Source organism: Sorex fumeus, unplaced genomic scaffold (genome assembly GCF_029834395.1).
Source record: "Sorex fumeus unplaced genomic scaffold, SorFum_2.1 ptg000191l, whole genome shotgun sequence".
In the NCBI taxonomy this organism is placed as follows: Eukaryota; Metazoa; Chordata; class Mammalia; order Eulipotyphla; family Soricidae; genus Sorex; species Sorex fumeus.
Window position 1 is genome coordinate 1,407,666 of NW_026606248.1, and position 19,968 is coordinate 1,427,633.

Here is a 19,968-nt window from a genome sequence, read left to right on the forward strand (position 1 = left end):
CCTCTAACAGTTCATTTTTGAGTGTTAGTTGTATGCCCATCAGAGTAGGAAAGTGCTCCAATCTTTTTTCTTCCTCAAAAATTGGAGATCCTTGGATAGATTTCCTGGATTAAGAGTAATTTTTGGGGGGAAAAATCATCCATTGACCTGTTATTGAAATAGATATTGGGCATCAGAAACAAATGAGTAATCTAGCTTTATTTTTACAGGACATCTTCTGGTTTAAACAATTCTCAGTGTCTGGTGTAGAATATGAAATCAAGTGGGTTACTCAGAACCAGTACAAAGGAAAGGAAGGAAGAAGTATCAGGCTGTGTTCTGAAATATAGTTCCTGGGCCCGCACAGGGTAGGGCAGATTCCAGTGCCTTGGCCCAACACCCCAAGCCCCGCCCAGTACTTTCAATTCTTCTAGGATACAAATGTGTGCCTTGAAGCACCGAAATTTAGGCTTTTGGTGACTTCACGGTCACGGTCACAGTCCTCCCATTGTTCATTGATTTGCTCAAGCGGGCCCAGTAACCTCTCCATCATGAGACTTCTTGTTACTGTGTTTGGCATATCGAATACATCATGGGGAGCTTGCCAGGCTTTGCCGTGCGGGCGAGATACTCTCAGTAGCTTGCCAGACTCTCCGAGAGGGGCGGAAGAATCGAACTCGGTTCGGCCATGTTGGCTGCATGCAAGGCAAACGCCCTACCGCTGTGCTATCGCTCCAGCCCTTGGTGACTTCAGTTCATTTTTTTTTGAAGAAGGTTGAAAATGGGGAAGGCATTGTTGTTTGTGCAGTAACTTCTGGTGTCAAGCCAAACCAGGCATTATCTCACATTTGAATCTTCTCTGTAGGGTCTTTCACACCTACTTTCTTCCACTTCTGAGGTTTTTGTATAGGTTTTTTTTTTTTAAATGCCCCCCCTCCCAGAGTGGGGGGTAGGAAGGATTTATTTTGGTTTGGGGGCCTCTTCCAGTGATGCTCAGGACTTACTCCTGGCTCTGTGCTCAGGGATCACTCCTAAAAGGCTTGGAGGACCATATGGGGTACTCGGGATTGGACCTGGGTTGGCCAAGTGAAAGGCAGGTACACTACCATCATTCTGGCCCCAAGTTTTTTAATGTTAAGACAAGTTTTCCTCTAACTTTCTTGTATCCCCCCTCCCCCCGCCGCCACATACACACATACATACACACTCCTTTCTGCCGTTACTATTTAAACACTGGATGCCTGTTCAGCATCTCACTCGCTATCTAAATGAAAATATGGTTAACAGTGCAATAGAGGGGGAAGAAAGGACCCATGGGCTAATGCGTTTTTGTGCCTTTGCAGTGTTATAAGGTGCATTAATTACGCCTTTGGCTTTATTGCTGAAAACATTGCAGGCTCTTCTGACACACCCCCTGGGCTCGGGCTTCAACCTCTCTCATCTTTTCCCACCACTCCTATACCATTAAGTTTTCTCACTAAGGTTCATTGTTATAGTACATCAGTTAAGCTGTCCAAAAGAGGGCAATTGGGCAGTGACAAGACAAGCTCATGTGTAATGTGAAAGAAATGAATGTGGTGATGCATGAAGTGTAATCTCTTCAGTAACATATCAGAGACACCGGTAGGTAATTCACTAGTCCTGGCATTGATTGATATGCTTAGCAGCCGGCTGCAACTATTAGCCCCTGCACCATTAGGGAGAGGCATATTTAAAATCTAAGGGGTATCTTTATGTGTGTCCAAGATGCACAAAGGTAAATAGAAATATTTCTGGAGTCAGGTTCTTAGAGTAAAGTGGGATGTCATTGTCATCTTCCCTGGATTCTGGAGGTTGATTTTTGTCTCGCTGTCCCTTTACCAAAGTAGCTTGAGGATTCAGTCATGTTGGCCTACAATACAATATTTTTTTATCAGAGAGATGATGGCTTAAAACTGATGTCATTATGAGATTTAAATCAACTTTCTGCTTGCTTGAACATGGTCACCTGGGTATGGATGTACAAGGACAAAAAAAGGTTGATCAACTCTGTTTGTCTTGGAGCCAGTGTTACGTGGGCTTGTAAAATTGAGTTCCATGAACAGTAATCTGTCAACTGTCCCCACAACATACATTTTTTAAACCTGTGTCTACATTTTCTTTTATAATGAAGAGGCCAGTTGTCCTGGAAAAAAGAAATGTAGCAAAGCACAGGGGTTATGTGTTTGAAGCACTGGTAATGGCCACTTCATGTTCTAATCACCAAGGTTCTTTTACATACCTACTCATGACCTTGGCTATGTTACCTGAAAGATAGATGTAAACACCAAAGTATAGGGAAAGAGAGTACTATTTTAAAGATTTTATCTTGCAAGTGCAGAAGATTTATTTACTTATTTTTTGGTTTCTAAGGTTACTATAGGGATTCTCATTGTTTTATTTACATAATTGGCCTGTGTGTTTTTCACACTGGCCACTTTAATCATCATTGCCTCTCCAGTACCAGTAGTTTCATAAATAAATAGACTTTCAATGTCATTCTGACCTTTGAGTTTTTAAAACATAACTTATAGCTAGAAAAATACTGCTTCATTATGTACCTGTTAATGGATTTGTTTGACTTGGTCCCACTATTATTCCTAGCTACCATTTTGGAAGAAATGCACGATTTGTGGAAACGAGATATTCATTTTGTCTGATGAGTGACTAGTTTACCTTTTATCTGTCTTAATTCTATCATGAGACCTTGGCTGTCAAATAACAGCATCCTTTGGTAGATAGTATTCATCGAACTAACAGTTTAACATCACTAACAAGGCGCAGCATTGATGGAGGGGAGCGATTTGACTGCTTCTCTGTAAATCTGATGAGAATGTTCTTAAACGTAATTATCCCATTGAAATTTGACCCAGAAGTATGCATGTTGTCAGTCAGTGAGCGGCTATTTTATTTACCTTTTCTCCCTCTGGATGACGAAACTGATTTGCCAGTTCATTGGAATAAAAAGGAGGGTAGGGTGAGTTGATATATTCTGTAGGTATAACAAGACATTTGTCTTTGTCTTTTCTTTGCTGGATAAACAGCTTACTTTTAACTGACCTCAAAGTTCTGCATTTCTTGGAAGCAAAGTGTTAGTGTACTTGTGAGAACGGCACTCTTCCGTATTCCTCTTTCCATGCATCTGACCCATAAATCAGTTCAAAAATAGACCGCTTGTGTCTCTTATTTCTTTTAAACATGCTTTTACTCCCTTGAAAATAAAAAAATAGGTGTTGACTTGTGTGGTTTCATATCAGCTTGCTATCATCTACATACAAGCCTTTATTTCACTGTTTTTTCAAGTGCGTAAACAGTAGGCTGAGGGTTAATCATATTCACAGGTAATTGTTGGTGTGCAGACATCAGTGGCAGGTCCGTTAGCTGCAGACATGTCACTTCAGAAGGTATTTGAAAATAATAGCCCAGATGCAGCAAAACCGGACACGGGATTGTGTAGTGACCTTTCCCTTTGTTTAATTTGCCTCCAAGGTTTAATTTCAGGGGACAAGTAATAATTGAATATGGCTAATAACTAAATGCTCATTTGGGACAAAATTCATCAAAATATAATTGGCATTTGATTTTTATGAAGGAAAAGGAGCCCGTCTTGACTGTCGGAAGATGTGTTCTAAGAATATCTGACCACTTAATGTATCATTTGAAGCCTCCTTTATAATATATATTAATTGCAAAGACTCCAGCATTTGAACATTTTCGTAGAGAACCGTTAGGAGAGACCAACTGTTTTTGTTAACGCTCTTCTCAGAAAGGCGGGGAAGGTTATTGGTCTGCTGTGCAATAATTTACTCCTCTTTGATATGCAAACGATCCACGGTGAATATAAAAAAATCCTATCAGACTCATTTCACAGTTCTTAACCACTCGGATTCTCTGGAGTCCATCGCCTCATTAGACCAGTGCTCTCCAATGCTAGCATAATTAAAATCTTTAACAGTTTAGCAAAGTAAAGATGTTTGGCTGATCACGTTGAGATGATTATCTATCCATTGTATTCTAAATGACAAAAATAAATTAAATTTAGACCTTGGCATTTTTTATTATGTGTTTCAAATGAGTCTAATGCATACAGCCTTCGTTTTTAATTCAGTACCTTAGGTTTGGTAAGAAACATGCCTGTTTCGGTTGCTGCTATGTAGTCAGAAAATGGCAGGCTTTCTAGGATAGCTGTGTTACAGCTGATTGAAACAATGAACTGCAATCCAGACATCCAGTTCTGAGGTTGGAATTGCCTTGTGATATGTAGGTTTTATGATTTCTGCCAGGTATCCTTTCTTGTTGTTGTTGTTTGTAGCCATTTTGAAATAGAAAAAAAAAACATTCTATGCTTGTTCGGGCCATGTAGGCACTCAAACTTGCACTGAAGTAGGATTTGGAAATCCTGAGCTGTGGAGGTCTGCTGTCAGAATAAAGACCGCTAGGCCCGCAATAGGGAGAGTGACATACTGACTGTATCTCTTTTGGAGAAACACAGGTTGACAGTCCTGCAAATTCATGTTCGTTTGACCCCCTTATAAAGACAAGAGAACTTTATTGCTCCAAGTTTATTTTACATTTTTATTTTATTCTGCCATGGTTCATTAGCATCGATCTAAGATATGACAGTAATAATAGTGTTACTTGGATAAAAAGTTACACAGTTTTTCAGTAGACACATCCATCAATTAAGTATGTGATACTAGAAACCAAAATTAATGAGGAAGATAGGTGTGTTAATGAAATAATCATAGTATAATCAATTTGACTGTTAAAAGTTGAAAAGCATTTCAGGAAGACGATATGAATTCATAATTTATGTCTAAAAGTGATTAATAAAACTATATTTAATAACAAAGCTATTTGTCATCATTTAAGACTTAAGCACAAAAATTATTCATTTTGTGGTTCATGTTGTCATAATAGTATAGTTGAACAGATTTATTTTGAGCCCTTCTTTGTGTCAAAAAATACAGTAACAGCGATGTACTTTTTCTGGAAAAAAAAAAGTCTCGAAACAGCAGTTTGGATGGAGGCATCCTGTCTGCAGAGGAGCCGTCTTGAGTCCTTCACGGGACTCTCTTTTATGCACAATGAGAGGACTTCAGCTTGGTTGCTCAGTGGGAGGGACATGGTTGTTACTACAGTATTTCAGTATTTGCCTTAGTAGGGAGGGAAAAAAAAAACCTACACCAAAAAAAAAAAAGGGGGGGGGGCCTAACACTAGGCTTTGTTTACTGACTCTTTGATTTAATTACTGTTTGAAGAGGACGGAATTAGCTGTTAATTGATTTAATTATCCAATTTGTTTGTTTCAGGCATGATTCCAGCAGAACTGCAGCAGCTCTGGAAAGAAGTGACAAGCGCTCATAGTGCAGAAGAGACCACAGGCAACAATCACAGCAGTCTGGATCTGACCACGACATGTGTCTCGTCCTCTGCGCCTTCCAAGTCCTCCTTAATAATGAACCCACATGCCTCTACCAATGGACAGCTCTCAGTCCACACTCCCAAAAGGGAAAGGTAGGAACGAGCCACTGAAATGTGTCCAGGGTCGTCTTTATGCTGGGAGGGGTGTGGGAACCTACCCTCACTCACCGAGGCTCCAGACTTCATAATTGCATCTGTGCCACTTGAGTGTGCGTGTTGAAGGCAGTTACGAACGTATTCAGTAAGGGTTAGGTGTGAAGCATCTTTTTCACCCTTTTTCAGTGTGCAGTTAGTACTGAGGGAGATCTGGTCTAGGAATCCAGGTAGCATCTTTTAGTTTCTCCTTGAGTGAGCTGGATTTCAGGGTTTCCAGGCCTCTCTGCCAAGTGCACGCTCCATACAGGCTAAATTCTTTGGCTCTAACTGCCTGCTCGGGGAATCGTGTCTGCTGTAAGAAATTCTGAACTGCAGTCAGAAAGAAGGATGCTACACCACCCCTGCCACCCTTGAAGATGGAAAACCCATCTTATTTCATGTGTCTACACAGCACATGGCCTTTTTCATAGTCAACGCTCTGTAAAGGCTTCAAGGACAGAGGGAGATGGTAGGACTGTACACTAACACACGCACAGACACACCACACTTTTTCATGTTATGGGATATACTGTTGCATCGTCTCAGTCCTTAGATTCCTATTTGTGAGGCCAGGAGGTAGCTCACAGACTGGAGCATATGCTTTACTTGTGTTTGATCACCCACCAACCACATGGTCTGCCCTTCAGCAAAAAGCTGGGTGTGGTTCAGACATAAACAAACAAAAAACTATTCTGCTCCTCTTTGGAAGTCAGTACCTTATATTTTTAAATTGCCCTGAGCCTCACTTGGATGTTGGTTGAAACTGAGGCTGTTAGAGCCTCAAATGCTTTGTATCAGATGTCCCTCTAAGAGAATGAAGCTATTAATTCATGTGCACATGTCTGAGTATCCAAATGTCCTAATAGTACTGTTGAATTGTTTTTCAAAACTGGAATCTAAAAATATCCAGCCCCTAAATATAAATGCACCTAAAATTGAAACTTCTTTAAAGTTTGCCTTTTTTAAATCATTCCTTATGTTTTCTCTGCAGAGCTTCCCCATCTAGAAGAAAGGAAAACTTAAGTAGGTGATAGTAAATGTCATTTTAATCAGGAAAAACAAATTCCTTATTTTTTCAAAAATAAAATATCTCAGCAAAGCTTTGAAAATTATATTTTTTACTTAATCACAAATAAAATTCCATGTATTTCTTGAAATATTAGCATTAAGAAGTCCACTCGTTAAATTTGATACATGTCTTTATACCAGCAGTGTTTTTTTTAAATCCATTTAGAGATTAGTCATCACAGGATATCTGGGTCTGCGTGTGTGTGTGTGTGTGTGTGTGTGTGTGTGTGTGTGTGTGTGTGTGTAGTGCTCAAGCATATAAACTATGAGAGGCTCCCTGAGAGAATTAAATGCTTTAATGAAAGTTTGTAGCCATGCTTTTAAAATCAGTTTGAAAATTTTGTGGCAGATATAGAAGACTGAAAATGCCTAAACTATATGGTTTAATAGAGTTTGAAGCAGAGGGCGGTGGAGAGTAAGAATCTGTTAGGAGCCATTGGACCAAATGTGGCAGCTGTTGTTTCCAGTGAGAATAGGTTTACATGTCGAAGAGCCAATATTAAGCTTTGCTTTATACTGTCTTGTAATGTCTTTGTAATTAAAAAAGAAACAAACCCTTATTTTCAGGAAAAGGTTCTAGGCTTGGCTTTGCTGTAGTTGCTTTTGATATCCTAAAGTTCTTGCTGGCTATCACTTCAGAGTGATTGAATTATCTTTATCCATAGGTAGAGCAGGAGGCCATACACTAAAAATACCTACTGGTGCACTTAAGCTATTTGTTGCAATCTTGTCGGCTGTTGTGGAGCCTATCAGAAAACTCTGTGACACAGAAAACTCTTCTTGTCTAAACAAGAAGATGAAACTGCACCGTGCTCAGTTTCATCCTAAAAGGTTCTGTATCTGTAGTCAGATGATAGGTAATAGTGAGACAAGTTGTAGAAGAATAGCCCTTTTCTTGTCTTTAGTTGAACTTGAAAATAAATGGATCTAAGAGACTGTTTAATTCCAGGAGTATAAGCTTGTTTGACTTAAAAAAGGAAAAATGGTCTTTATTTGCCTGCACACAAGTTGAACATAATCTTCGGTATACTGCCTGCCAAAATTAGATCATGGATCAGAAAAGAATTCAGATTCCACTGGACCTTACTCTGGATATAAAAACAGGTTGAATTTTCCAACTGTATATGCAAAGAAAAAACAATTATGAAATTATATACCACTACTTAATCTCTTGAAACTCTCAGTTTATGTTATCTGGTTTCTTAGATATGACTGAATTAAAAGAAATTTCTAGGCTGTATTTTTTCAATTGAGTGATAAATGAACATCTTAGGTAATTAGATAATTCCAAAGTTAGACACTTCTAAAATTGAGTTTTCAAAATTCCATGATAAGATAGATTTGTGCCTATATTGGTACTTTTACTGAGCAGTTTGTGGTCTTGCATTATTTTTTGGTGGATGCTTTAAAATCACAAATGTGATAGCCTGTTTAAATTGTGAATTTTGTTTTTTTAAAGTAAAACAAAACTGCTATCACTGTGAAAAACGTTCTCACTTGCACAGTGAGTTATGGTTTGTCTTAGGAATCCCTTGTAGAAGTTTCATCTCTAGCCCACCAAATGCATTTGTGAAATCTGGATCTTTCCAGGTTCAGTATAATGTTCCTTGCCCTTTTCTGTGGTGCAGCATCTGACCTCACAGAATCTGGCCCACTTTCAATGTTCTCTTAGGCTAGTAGTGGGAGAATCTCTTTTACCAGGATTCGGGAGTGCCATCTACGAAGAATTGTCAGAAAAAGGCCGAGGGCTTTTATTTAAGACAAGATGCTCAGTAATCTCATCCGGACTGCATGCTTGCTGGCTGTTTGCAGAACTCTCTCTCCCCTACTTGTGCTCGCCCCCATGCATTTTGTGGGCTCTCTGAGCAGCCGCTGCAGCAGCAGCTCTGGGGTTTGGTGAGCTGCAATCTGTTAAGGAGATAAATAATGTGCTTGGCACGACACTCCTACTCTCCTCTTTAATTTGTCTTACACAAGGAAAATTATAATTAAATCATTCAGGGTAAACCCTTGAGTGCAGAGAAGGGAAAAAACACACTTTGGTAAAGATTGCCAATAGAAACCCACTTCCCTGTTGCGCAGGGCAGAGACATTTATCAATATTCAGCACCGTTACGCAGAAGCAGCCCATGTGATTTGTGCGGCGGGTGCCAGCACTCATCCAGGCTTGTTACGATCCTGTCCCAGTGAAATCGTGGACTTTCAGCATCATTAGAATTCAGTACTGGCTCTGCACTTCGTGATTTGATTTTCTTCTGACAGTTTAATAACATTTATTGTGTTGATTATATACAAATTCATTGGTGCAATAGATGGCTTTGTTTGTCAGTGCCTCAAAGAAGTGTGGTGGAATGAAGTTCAGTGGGCAGAAGTACCAAAGGGAGGTGTGAGGGGAGCGGGCACTTGCAGGCTTCTTACTGTTGTCTTATTACACACAGTGCCAGGGAGTCATGACATCGTAGGTAAACAGATAAATCTTTAACCAGGATACCTGTAAACATGAATGCATTATCTTATTTCCTTACCTTGCAGGAGCAGCTCCCTTTAGGAAATTCCAAGTTTTGGTGTGGGTAAACAAAATCAACGAAATGCAAATGAAACATTTATTAAAATGCTAAATTTAGTAAAGCCCTTTGAGCTTCCTGGATCAAAGCAGCTATGTAAATACAAATAGCAATTACTACTTAAGTAATTGCCTGAATTAAAATTCTAAATATCACATTATATTATGGTGCATCAGGGAAAGGAAAGGAACTCGCATTTAATCAGTTCCTTTTTTATGCTAAGAACTGGCTAACCTCTTGTCTTTGGAGTGATATCTCATTTTACCCACATGATCATTGCCGTGCAGTAGACACTATTATACCCATTTTACAGATGAGGAAGTTGAGACATAGAGATTAAATAACTGGCCTAGGGTCGCAGAACTGGTTAGTACTGTATGCAAGATTCAAATTTAAGGATTCTTTTCCGTTTATGAAACAGCTATTTTCCCCATTAGAACATTTCTAAATAGAAAGTTTCTATAGAAGTAAAGGTAAAGGTAAAGGCCCTCCCGTTGATCGTCGATTTGCTCGAGCGGGCCCAGTAACGTCTCCATTGGAGACTTTGTTGTTACTGTGTCTGGCATATCGAATACTCTTGTAGCTTGCCGGGCTCTCCGAGTCTATAGAAGTGAACACTTAATTATAATAGCTTAAATCAGTGTTCCTTTATGAAATTTTAAATTGAAATTCATTTCAGCAAATGTTTATTGACTTAACCTACAGGGTATAAATCAGCACATTCAAACTAAAAGTGCCAGAATATTCTCTTTTAAGATAGATACAAATAATTATTAGGCGTTTCAGAATAGGTGGGTAAGATTTGCAAAATGTAAATCATGCCATGGACTGAAACTTCACATAAGGAATGAAAATGAAACCCACGCAGGGTTTGTACATAGGCAAATGTAAAACAAGCTGCTTCCTCCTTAAGAGTATCCTCAGTAGATTCTTGATATGGATTTAATCCACATGAAGTCCCCCCATTCTCACCCCTGTCCCACAAGACAGGACCATGGTAGCCTCTGACCAGTATTGGACATACACCCTCTCCCCTCAAAAAATAGTATCCTCATTTTCCTTCCTGCCTTATCAATCTTAGTAGTTTCTGATTGAGCACATCATATGGCATGTCTACTGTGTCAGCTCTCTGCTGTAGTTCATCTTAGAAATATTCCCGGGTTCTTTATTTTTTGTCATTAATTATCCCATCAATTTATTTTCATCTCAATCACCATGAGTAGAAGTTTCATAATTTGCGTATTGCAGATTTATGGGCCTTCTGAATGTTTGTTCCAGAACTGTTAAATGCAGTTGGTGAAGGATGCTTCTTCATAAACTCTGGAGAGGTCCAGGGTTATGCAGCCTTTTTTTGTTCTCAGACTCAGGGATCCACCTTGGGCATCTTTCACTCTGAGAGCTAACCTGCCTGCCTCTCAGTGTCCCGTCCTCACTCTCATCCTCATTCATTGTCCCTGAATTCCAAGTGATTGTGTTTCCTGCTCTCCACAGTAGGCCTCTACCTTCATATAACCCCTGAGGGGGTTCCCTTCGCGTGTACACTCTCCATTTCATTGGATGCGCAGTTTCTGGTTTTGATTTGTGGCCCTTTGGACATACTGCCATGCATTTGACTATCTAATAAAACCATTTGTGTTTACTGATCCTGCTGTTTTCAGAAGGTATTGTGAGACAGACACGTGTGGTGTCTTAGACTTTTTTCCTCTCTCTTTTTGGGGGGGGTGTGTGTGTGGGGGGTGGTGTCACGCCCTGTGATGCTCAGGGGTTACTCCTGGCTCTGCACTCAGCAATTATTCCTGGTGATGCTCGGGGGACCATATGGGATTTTGGGAATCGAACCCAGGTCTGCTGCGTGCAAGGCAAATACCGTACCTGCTGTGCTACTGCTTCAGCCTCTTTTCTTCCCTTTTTAAAGACAAATTCTATATTGATGAATATGGGTGTGATTTCTTGATTTACTTGCAAAGATTCTAGAAGCTTGGTTGCAAAACTGTTCCGGTTACACATGTCTTTACCCTTTGCATCTTTTTGTGGTCATATTAGGACCAATTGAGTTAGAGATTTAAGTAGTAGACTTCAGTACCCATTACTCTGTATAGCTCGGCTTTGTTCCAGCTTCTTTATGTTGTAGTTTTGAAAGTAAAACTCTCCTTTGCCATTCTTTTGCCTGAAGTACTTCAGCAAATCCTGATTTATTTTGTTCCCATTAGAACATTTCAGAGAACCTGCAGTCAAATTGTCCCAAATTGTCTTCAAAATTGTTACTGCTATATCCTGCCAAGAAGTGTTGAGGAGGCTGATATGTAGCAGAAGTCAGCAAGTTTGGGCCTCCTAGTCACACCTGCTTCCTGGCTCATTTTGTAAATAAAGTTTTATTGGAACACAGCAATAGTCATTGACTGCCACATTGTCTGTGATTGCTTGTTTTCACACCACAGTGCCCCACGAAATCAATTGCTGCAGAAAACTGACCTCCAATGACAAAAATGAAACTGTCTTTCCATGTACAGAAAAAGTTTGCCAACTCCTATCCTAATGATCAGATTAGCGTTCTTAAATTTTCCTGATAGTATTCATAGTATTCATAGATACCTTGTCGAAATGTTGTTTACATAGGCCTCTCCCTTGAAGAATTGGATTCCTTTGGTCTGAGATGGGATGTGAGGATTTGTATTTTCATATAGACCTTTGATTCCTGCTGCCCTAAGACTTAGCGCAGCGGCCACCTTGGCATGACCTGGGAATTTGTAAGAAATTCAGAGTTTTAAATGCTGCCTGGGATCTGCATTTTAGACTACATTTTCACCCGGCTGAGGCTTGCACATTCAGATTTGAGAAGCAGTACAAATAGTATGTTCCTTTCACCTGGGCTTTGGCATTGTTAAAAAAAAAAAAAACAAAGTGCTCTGCCCTCAGATTTGGTTAACATCCCAGACATCTTCAGGCCGCAAAATAGTGTCTTAGTGTTTGGCACCTTCTTGCTTTGGAAAGCTGAGATCTGTTATCTTTGTGCTTCAAACCAGTTGCTTCTGTGTCTTAAGGAGGAGGAAGGTCTTCTGTGTGTAGTATGGCACGAGCTATTATCTGCCACCTGTCATTCACAGATGTCAAGAGGATAGAGGAGAAAAATCTTTAAAATTTCAGCATGCCACAAGAATAGGTTTATGAATTTCCTTAACTGTTCACTTTGTGGGGGTGATTAAAAGAAGAAAAAAAAAACCTGAGCCATTATTCTCTAACAGCTGTTATGTCTTATCTCAATAAAGTGCCTTTTACCATAACACAGCATCATTAGACTCTATAAATCTTTTTCTATTTATTGTGTTTAAATGATAAACGCTTTCCAATAAAATGACATCACTGGTTTGGAGAGTCATATACAGTTTTATAAGTTTTTTGTCATTTTTTTCCTTAGAATGTTGCATGATATGAATCTTAACCATGTGCTTGTTCATGCCTAACATACCAGACTCCCCCTCCCCCCCAAAAAATCCTGTCTCAACTGTCAGTTTCTCTTGTCATTCTAGTGAGGGTTATTCTCTCCTCCCACTCCTTTGTTGATAGCTAGTCACTTTACAGATGTTCACATTGGGGCCACCTATGCATTAACTCTGCTTCTTCTCCACCAACTTTATTCTGCACCACCGACGTGAAAAAAAAGTACATGGGAGAAGATCGGCGAGGACCAGTATTTTGGGAACTCTGATGGCATTGTTCAACTTGGTTCCTTTTTGGGGTTTTGCTTTTTTATCTGTACGAGAGTCTTGTTGAAATGCACAGTTTGCCACTTGGATTAATGAGTAGAGAGTTGTCTTTGGCAGATACGGGATTCATCTGTATCTGGAAAGTGGGAAGGGAAGCCAAGGGTCCACACAGGACCATGTGGCTTGGAATGCTCCTCGTGTTATTCTGCTCTCATTTAAATGACAGCTCAGGGTCTCGCGTTCCGAAGACAGTGATGGGGCCAAATGAGGGCTCCTATGCACAAGACTTGACTGGAAGTTCTGTTGTTCTTTTCCAAGACTTACAGAGATGCTTTTCTGCTCTGGTGTTTCCCCGTAGCCTGGCTCCCGGGAGCTGCTCTGTGCTGACTGGCTCACTTGGGTAATGCAAATGACTGTGTTACATATGTACAGCAGGCCTCCAGTTCTTTATTCCGCACTCCCCCCTTTTGTAATCAGTCAAGGCCTAAGTATATTATAAAGTATATTCTACTCATTAAAACAATAGTACAAGCTCACAAAGGGAAATTGTTAATATGTGTTCCAGCTTGTCATTTCTGCCTGTGTGAATAAAGAAGATAACCGTTCCTTTGGGAAACTATTTCGGGAATTGAGCAACAGATATGCTAGCCAGAGAATTCTCTCAACTGTAATTTTCCTTTTTGTGTGTACTCAAAAATAACATCCTGATGGGCTCCTCAGCGCCTCTGCACATGCACAGCACAATTGCCACAGCCCAGGTGGCATTAATATGGGACAATCCCCTGGGCACATGTTGCCCAGAGTTGTACAGCTTGTTCAGTGTCTTCATCCATATGGCAATATCTGTCCCATTCAGAGGAAGGCACCGGGGCTGTGCCTAGTGGGTACTGTGGTCAATGTAGTGTGAAGAAAAGGCTTTTCCTCACGGCAGTGATGATGGCAGGGGTTGCTTTGTGGAGGATCTGCATTACTGTGTGTGTACACACCACACACACACTCCACAGAGAAACTGAGAGCAGGCTTGCCAGTTCCTGCTCCCCGGCTGTTATTAGGTTAGCATTGGGAGGCAAATGGTTAACCCAACCAGGTTTAATTCAGGTGCACAAGACATGCTTCATTTATAGAAAGTCAGTACACACACACACACACACACACACACACACACACATACACACACACCCTACGTACCTTTCTGGGTGGTTATTCAGGGATTAACTCAATTTAAGGTCTACGTGTCTCTACTAGATTCTTCTATAAACTTTGTGGTTTTTCTTGTTTTCCACCCTCCCCCCTCTCCATTATTTTTTTTTTTCATTTTAGTGTAAAATTTGAATTGTTGGGTCCTGTTTTTGCTGGGGGAGTTCTGTTTGTTTTTTCTTTCTGCACTTTTGGTTTTTAAGCCTTAAAATGAAAAGAGGGAAGAGAAAAGGAAATGATCAGTCTTAGAAATCTGAAAGGAAAACCTTCCTTGAGACTAAAAACCTTTAAGTTTGAAGGGAGGATTGAGACAACAGAAATTCGCCCCCGCCCCCAGTGGATAAGGTGAAAAGTAGGGATGTTTTAAAAGGCCTTGTGGAAAATTTACCAGAAGGCAAAACCTCTCAGTTTATATACCCAAATGTTGTTCTGCTTTTGTGTAACTATTTGTGTCCGTGTTTGGTAAACAAACAGACCCCATAGCAACTGTTGCTGCTGATATTTATACTACCTGTAAGACTTCCCTAAACAAATTGACACACATTTATGACCTTTAAATTTCATTCCTTTTATAGTCTTCAAGGAAACCAGTCTAATAGCAAGTTGATCTCTTTCTTTCCTTAAAAAAAAAATACTTTGAGGTATATCTTTAAAGGAACTATTCTGTGTGTATATTTCACATCCTGGCTGTGAATGTTGAAAGAGTTTGAAGGTGTATTATAGCAGAAGGAAAGAAAACCCTAAAGTGTTTGTGTAAATGATGTGGTATTTGCTTTCAGGAGAGGCCATATTAGTCATCCGGTGGAATTTCAAGTTACACATCCGAAAGACTAATACTCCTCTGTGTTGCTACTATAGACCTAAGAATTGGACAGTATCTATGGTGATTTCTCTCCTTTTTTACCTTTGAAATATTGATGGAAGCATTCCGGTATGAGCCCCTATATTCAAGTTACATGTTTCCATCTGAGTCATATTTATGACAAGAACAAGATGTCTCATGTTAAAGATCAGTGTGAGAAATAAATGGCAGTTTACTTTAATTAGAATAAAAAATTGACACCAAGAGCTGGAATAATCCAGTGGTGTTTGAATAAATTTGAGAATTATACAGACAGAAATAAAATCAAACTTAGCACATATAAATGGGTAGTTGTCCAGAGTCTAACAAAAATGTGTTCCGAAGCTGGATAGAACTCAAGAAAGACAGCACAAATAGGTAGCCATTTATTCAACAAAGCTTCCTAAGTTCTAACCACACACCAAATGCGCTCAGCTCTCAGGGGATAGAGCCATGAGCTTGACAAAAGTCTGTCCTTATAGAACTGACCTTGTGGTAGACAGAAACAGAGTAAATAGTTGTATAGGGGGAAAAGATGCAAGCTCTGAACAAAAGAAAGCAGTGGAGGAGAAAAGTGAGGCTAAGATTACCATTTGGGCAAATTGGGGCTAATGTAGTCTTAGAGTGATCCTTGATCCAGCATGGAGAACCAAGGAAAGAGGCCTCCCAGCTGAGAGCATAGCAAAAGCAAAGGCCCTGAGGCAGGGCAAGAGGAAAACATGTTTTGCTGGCTCACAGCCCACGCCTTGTTGAGTATGGAGTTTGTGCATTGTCTAGTAGTTACGAGTACTAAAACTGACTTCCTGCATTCCAATAAAGGCTGCCCACTTATGTTTCAGAATCTTGGTATCCTCGTTTTTCATCTGTGAAATGGGTATGAGACCAGGCCTTACGCCATTAACTGTGAGGCTTACATGAATTAATACGTGGTTTATTTTCTGGCACCTGTTGGTCAATCACTATTACCGATTATTGTTGACCACTATCATGGTCAGTTGTTCATTCAAACCACAGTGCTTTTGTTTTCCATTTTTGTTTTGGGCCATGCCCAGTGGTGCTCAGGTGTTATTCCTGGAAGGGCTCTGGAGACCACTCAGGGTGCCTGGGATGCAACACAGGTCCACTGGGTGCTAGGCAAGCATCCTACCCAACGTTCTCTCCCTCCAGCCCCACGCTTCTTAAGCATTTGTTATATAACTACAGTTTTAGGGCGTTAAAAGATGACTACACCATAGTTCTTTCGCTCAAGAAATTCACATTCTAGAGAAAATCATGGTAACTTACTCACAACACTTCTAAATGCAGTGGTGGTGGTGTATCCAAAATATGGTAAAGGGAAACTTGTTGAAAGTATAAAGGGCCCTATTTCTGTGTCTGTACTTCTGACCCAGTGAGCTCCATGTCAGAAAAGCTCCTGCTGCTTTTTTCCTTCTCACTTTTTGGGTTTCACCTGGAAATGCTCAGGGATTACTCCTGATTCTGCACTCAGAAATTAATCCTGGCGGTGCTGAGGGAACCAGATGGGATGCAGGGGATCAAACCCAGTGGGCCACATGCAGGCCAAACACCCTACCCAGTATGTTATCGCCCTAGTCCCCAGCTCCTGCTTCTAGACTGCTGCATACTGATCATCTTCACAGAGCCAGCCTGAGAGCAGCCATTGCCAGTTGTCATTGCTGAAGCGAGATGAAAAGTTTAGATGGGGTTGAACTAATGAAATAGTAAAGAAATAGTAAAGATCAGGAGTCCCATTTACAGGAAGTAGTTAAGTGTATGCTCCCTCCCATGTGACCCTAAGTACTATGGTAGCTACCCTGTCAGTAACCATACATGCTGCAAACAAGAGACTGAATGTAGGATTCTGTGAAGAGTGTTTCTTTATCTGTAACTTGCCTCCGAATCACCTCGGTGGCAAGCTAAACTCCAGGTTGCTCGGTCTTCCCATCTGTAATGTAGCAACCTGGACTGAAGGGAAGAATTAGCCTCTCTAACAAGTTCTCAGGGATTGACTTTGTTGTGCTTTTAAAATGTATTGAATCACCATGAGTGACAAAGCTTCAGGACAATGTTCTAGCTCCGATCTCTTCACCAGTGTCTACTTCCCTCCACCAGTGTCCGCATTTCCTTCCTGTCCCCCGTCTGCCTCTGTGGCAGACACTTTAATTTTTGCCTTTTAGGCACTGTGGTTGTGATACTTGACAGGGATTCGCTTTGAGAAACACAGCTGTGTAAAATCCATCATGCCTTGTGGCATTTTCCTTCTTGGGTTTTTAAAAGTAGCAGAGGGCTGATCTGAATTACTTCTTCTGTGCCTCCCCACTCCCTTTTTTTTTCTTGTTTATTTTGTTGCTGGGCCACACCCAGCTGTGCTCAGAGCTTATTTCTGACTCTTTGCTCAGAGATCACTTCTGGGCCTGCTTCTGGAAGGCCATTTGCTGTGTTGGGGATTGAACCTAGATCAGCTTCATGCAAGTATGCCAGGCCTTACCTGCCCTACTCTCTTTGGCCCCTAAACTTTTTAAGGCCTTTTTTCCAAAGAGAAAAATCTCTTAAGACTCTGTCACAATATAAAGTGTTTCATGAGATAGAATTTCTTTTAAATGTTTTCAGTAATGACTTTTAAATTTGCGAGTGCTTTGGTTTGGAGCAATAGCACAGCAGGTAGGGCGATTGCCTTGCATGTGGCTGACCTGGGTTTGATTCCTCTGTCCCTCTTGGAGAGCCCAGCAAGCTACTGAGAGTATCTTGCGCACACAGCAGAGCTCCCTGTACTGTATTCAATATGCCAAAAACAGTAACAAGAAGTCTCACAATGGAGACATTACTGGTGCCTGCTTGAGCAAATTGATGAACTACGGGAGGACAGTGCTATAGTGCTATTTTTTTTAATGTCCCCCAAATGCTTTTGTGTGTCTTAGGCCTCTGCCTACTCATTCTTCTCCTTGCAACCCAGGAGCATCTCCAGATACACTAAGGCCCAGCTCAGATATTACAGTACTTTATGTTCCAACCATGCAGTCAGTTCTCTCTTCCCCAACTGTATGATGAGATTTAGGCAGCTCTTTCTGAGAGGATGAGAGCTTACTTTGATACAGTGCTGTGACCTCCAGATGTATGTGATTATTCACCCCATCAGGATAAAACATTTTCAGTATGCCTAGGCTTATTAAGTTGCACTTTAAGCAGTTCCCTGGTCCAGTATAATTAATATATGCATTTTAAAAGTCCTACTAAATTGTGAGAACTAAGTACACTTATGCCCTTATATATGCATATAGAATTTCTGATGTCTTCACATATGCATATGACAGTTTCACTGTCTTCTTACCTTTTCTCCTGAATTCCACTGTCGAGGCTCAGATCCTGAAATTCAGATCATGGCTATCACAAAGTAAGTTGTGTAATTTAAAAAAAAAGGGGGAAGAATTTTAATAAACTTCACTGATGCATCTTCAATATACTGTCCTCCCATTGTTCATTGATTTGCTCAAGCGGGCACCAGTAACATCTCTATCATGAGACTTCTTGTTACGGTTTTTGGCATATCGAATACGCCAAGGGGAGCTTGCCAGGCTTTGCCAGGCGGAATACTCTCGGTAGCTTGCCTGACTCTCCGAGAGGGGTGAAGGAATCGAACCTGGGTCAGCTGTGTGCAAGGCAGATGCCCTACCCACTATGCTGTTGCTCTGGCCCATTCAATATACAGTTAAATAAAAGTAGTTCCATAAGGGAGGAGTCACTCTGAGGAAGCAGATGCAAGTACCTTATGGTTTTCAAGCAGTTGGTGTCTTTAGCTAACTTGTCTCCTCATCCCCTGCCTTCTCATCTGACCCTTGTGTCATGCCGATCAGATTGGCACTTCCAGCCTCCCTGCAGCCGAGATCTGTGGAAGAGAATGAGACATACACACATGGACTGGTCTGTTGGAGCTTTCAGGTTGCCCGGGCAGCCCTGAGCGAGCACACAGGCTGGCCATGTGTGTGATGCAGTTTGCTCCCCTGCCATCATTCCCAACATATGAGTTATTATTTAAGTTGCCAGAGACATTAAGAATAATTAGTTAAGCACATTAAAATTCAGAGGGCCCATTAAGAACAGAGACTGAGATATTTCACATAGCCAATCAGCAGGAACCCTTCAAATCAAAAGTAAGTAGACCAGGATAGTTTCCTATTCTATTTTTGCCCCGGTTGCCTTCTACTTCTAGAAAACCCTAAACTATTTTATTCTGTTTTCTCCTGGGGGCAGGTTTGCTGATCATTTCTATTCTGTTCTTTCCTGGATGCATTTTTGTTGCCCATGTATAGTCTAAGACCTCAGCTGTTTTTCCCCCCAGGGCTTTCCTGAACTTGGGGTTTTAGTGTGTGTGTGTGTGTGTGTGTGTGTGTGTGTGTAGGGGGGTGATCTCCCACAGACTGTCAAGCTTCAGTTACGTGAAACCTGGTTCTGGAGTATCGTTGTGCTGAGTTCTGTTTTAAAGGACTAAGGTCCGGAGAGTAAATACGGAATGCTGCAACTTCACTTCAACACTGGATTTTTCTGGAGATTGTGGGTTCCTCTAACGTATAGACATGGTTCCACATAGACCTTGTGACTCACGCATGCAAACAGCCTGGCACTGACATAATGAGAAACGCCTCCCTAATGGTGTTAATAATTTTTGGATTAGTGGTCCCTGTGTCTGTATTGACACAGTTGCTCACAGCCACTCCTTGGAAAGCATTCTGTTTTTGTAATGAGATCCAGTGTGAAGGCTGCCAGTGTTTAACTCTCACTTACAAACTCAGGGATAGCCCTTGGTGGTGTCAGAAACAAAAGCCGAACCTCTGCCTCTACTTGTTCTTTTCCTGTATTTACTCCTTCACTCATCGCAGAGCAAACCCGGGCCTTCTGCCTTTGTTCTCCCTGTTCTGTGTTTCTGATTGACTGCTGCGAACACACCAGCCTGCCCCAGATACGCGGGCTCTCTCTGCTCCCTAGTCCTGCTGTGCGACTTAGCTTCCGGCATCTGGAAACCCGTGCAACGCGTTTCACCCCG

The 19,968-nt window shown here is 41.0% G+C and overlaps 1 protein-coding gene across 7 annotated transcripts in view; it reads left to right on the top strand.

Moving 5' to 3' along the window:
- Positions 1 to 19,968, top strand: part of FOXP1 (forkhead box P1) — a 683,259-nt gene that overhangs the window by 584,866 nt on the left and 78,425 nt on the right. For all 7 annotated transcript variants that reach the window (XM_056108027.1, XM_056108026.1, XM_056108028.1 and 4 more), the window contains one exon: positions 5,310 to 5,514. In XM_056108027.1, coding sequence (XP_055964002.1) covers positions 5,310 to 5,514 — 205 coding nt within the window. The remainder of the gene's footprint in view (positions 1 to 5,309; positions 5,515 to 19,968) is intronic.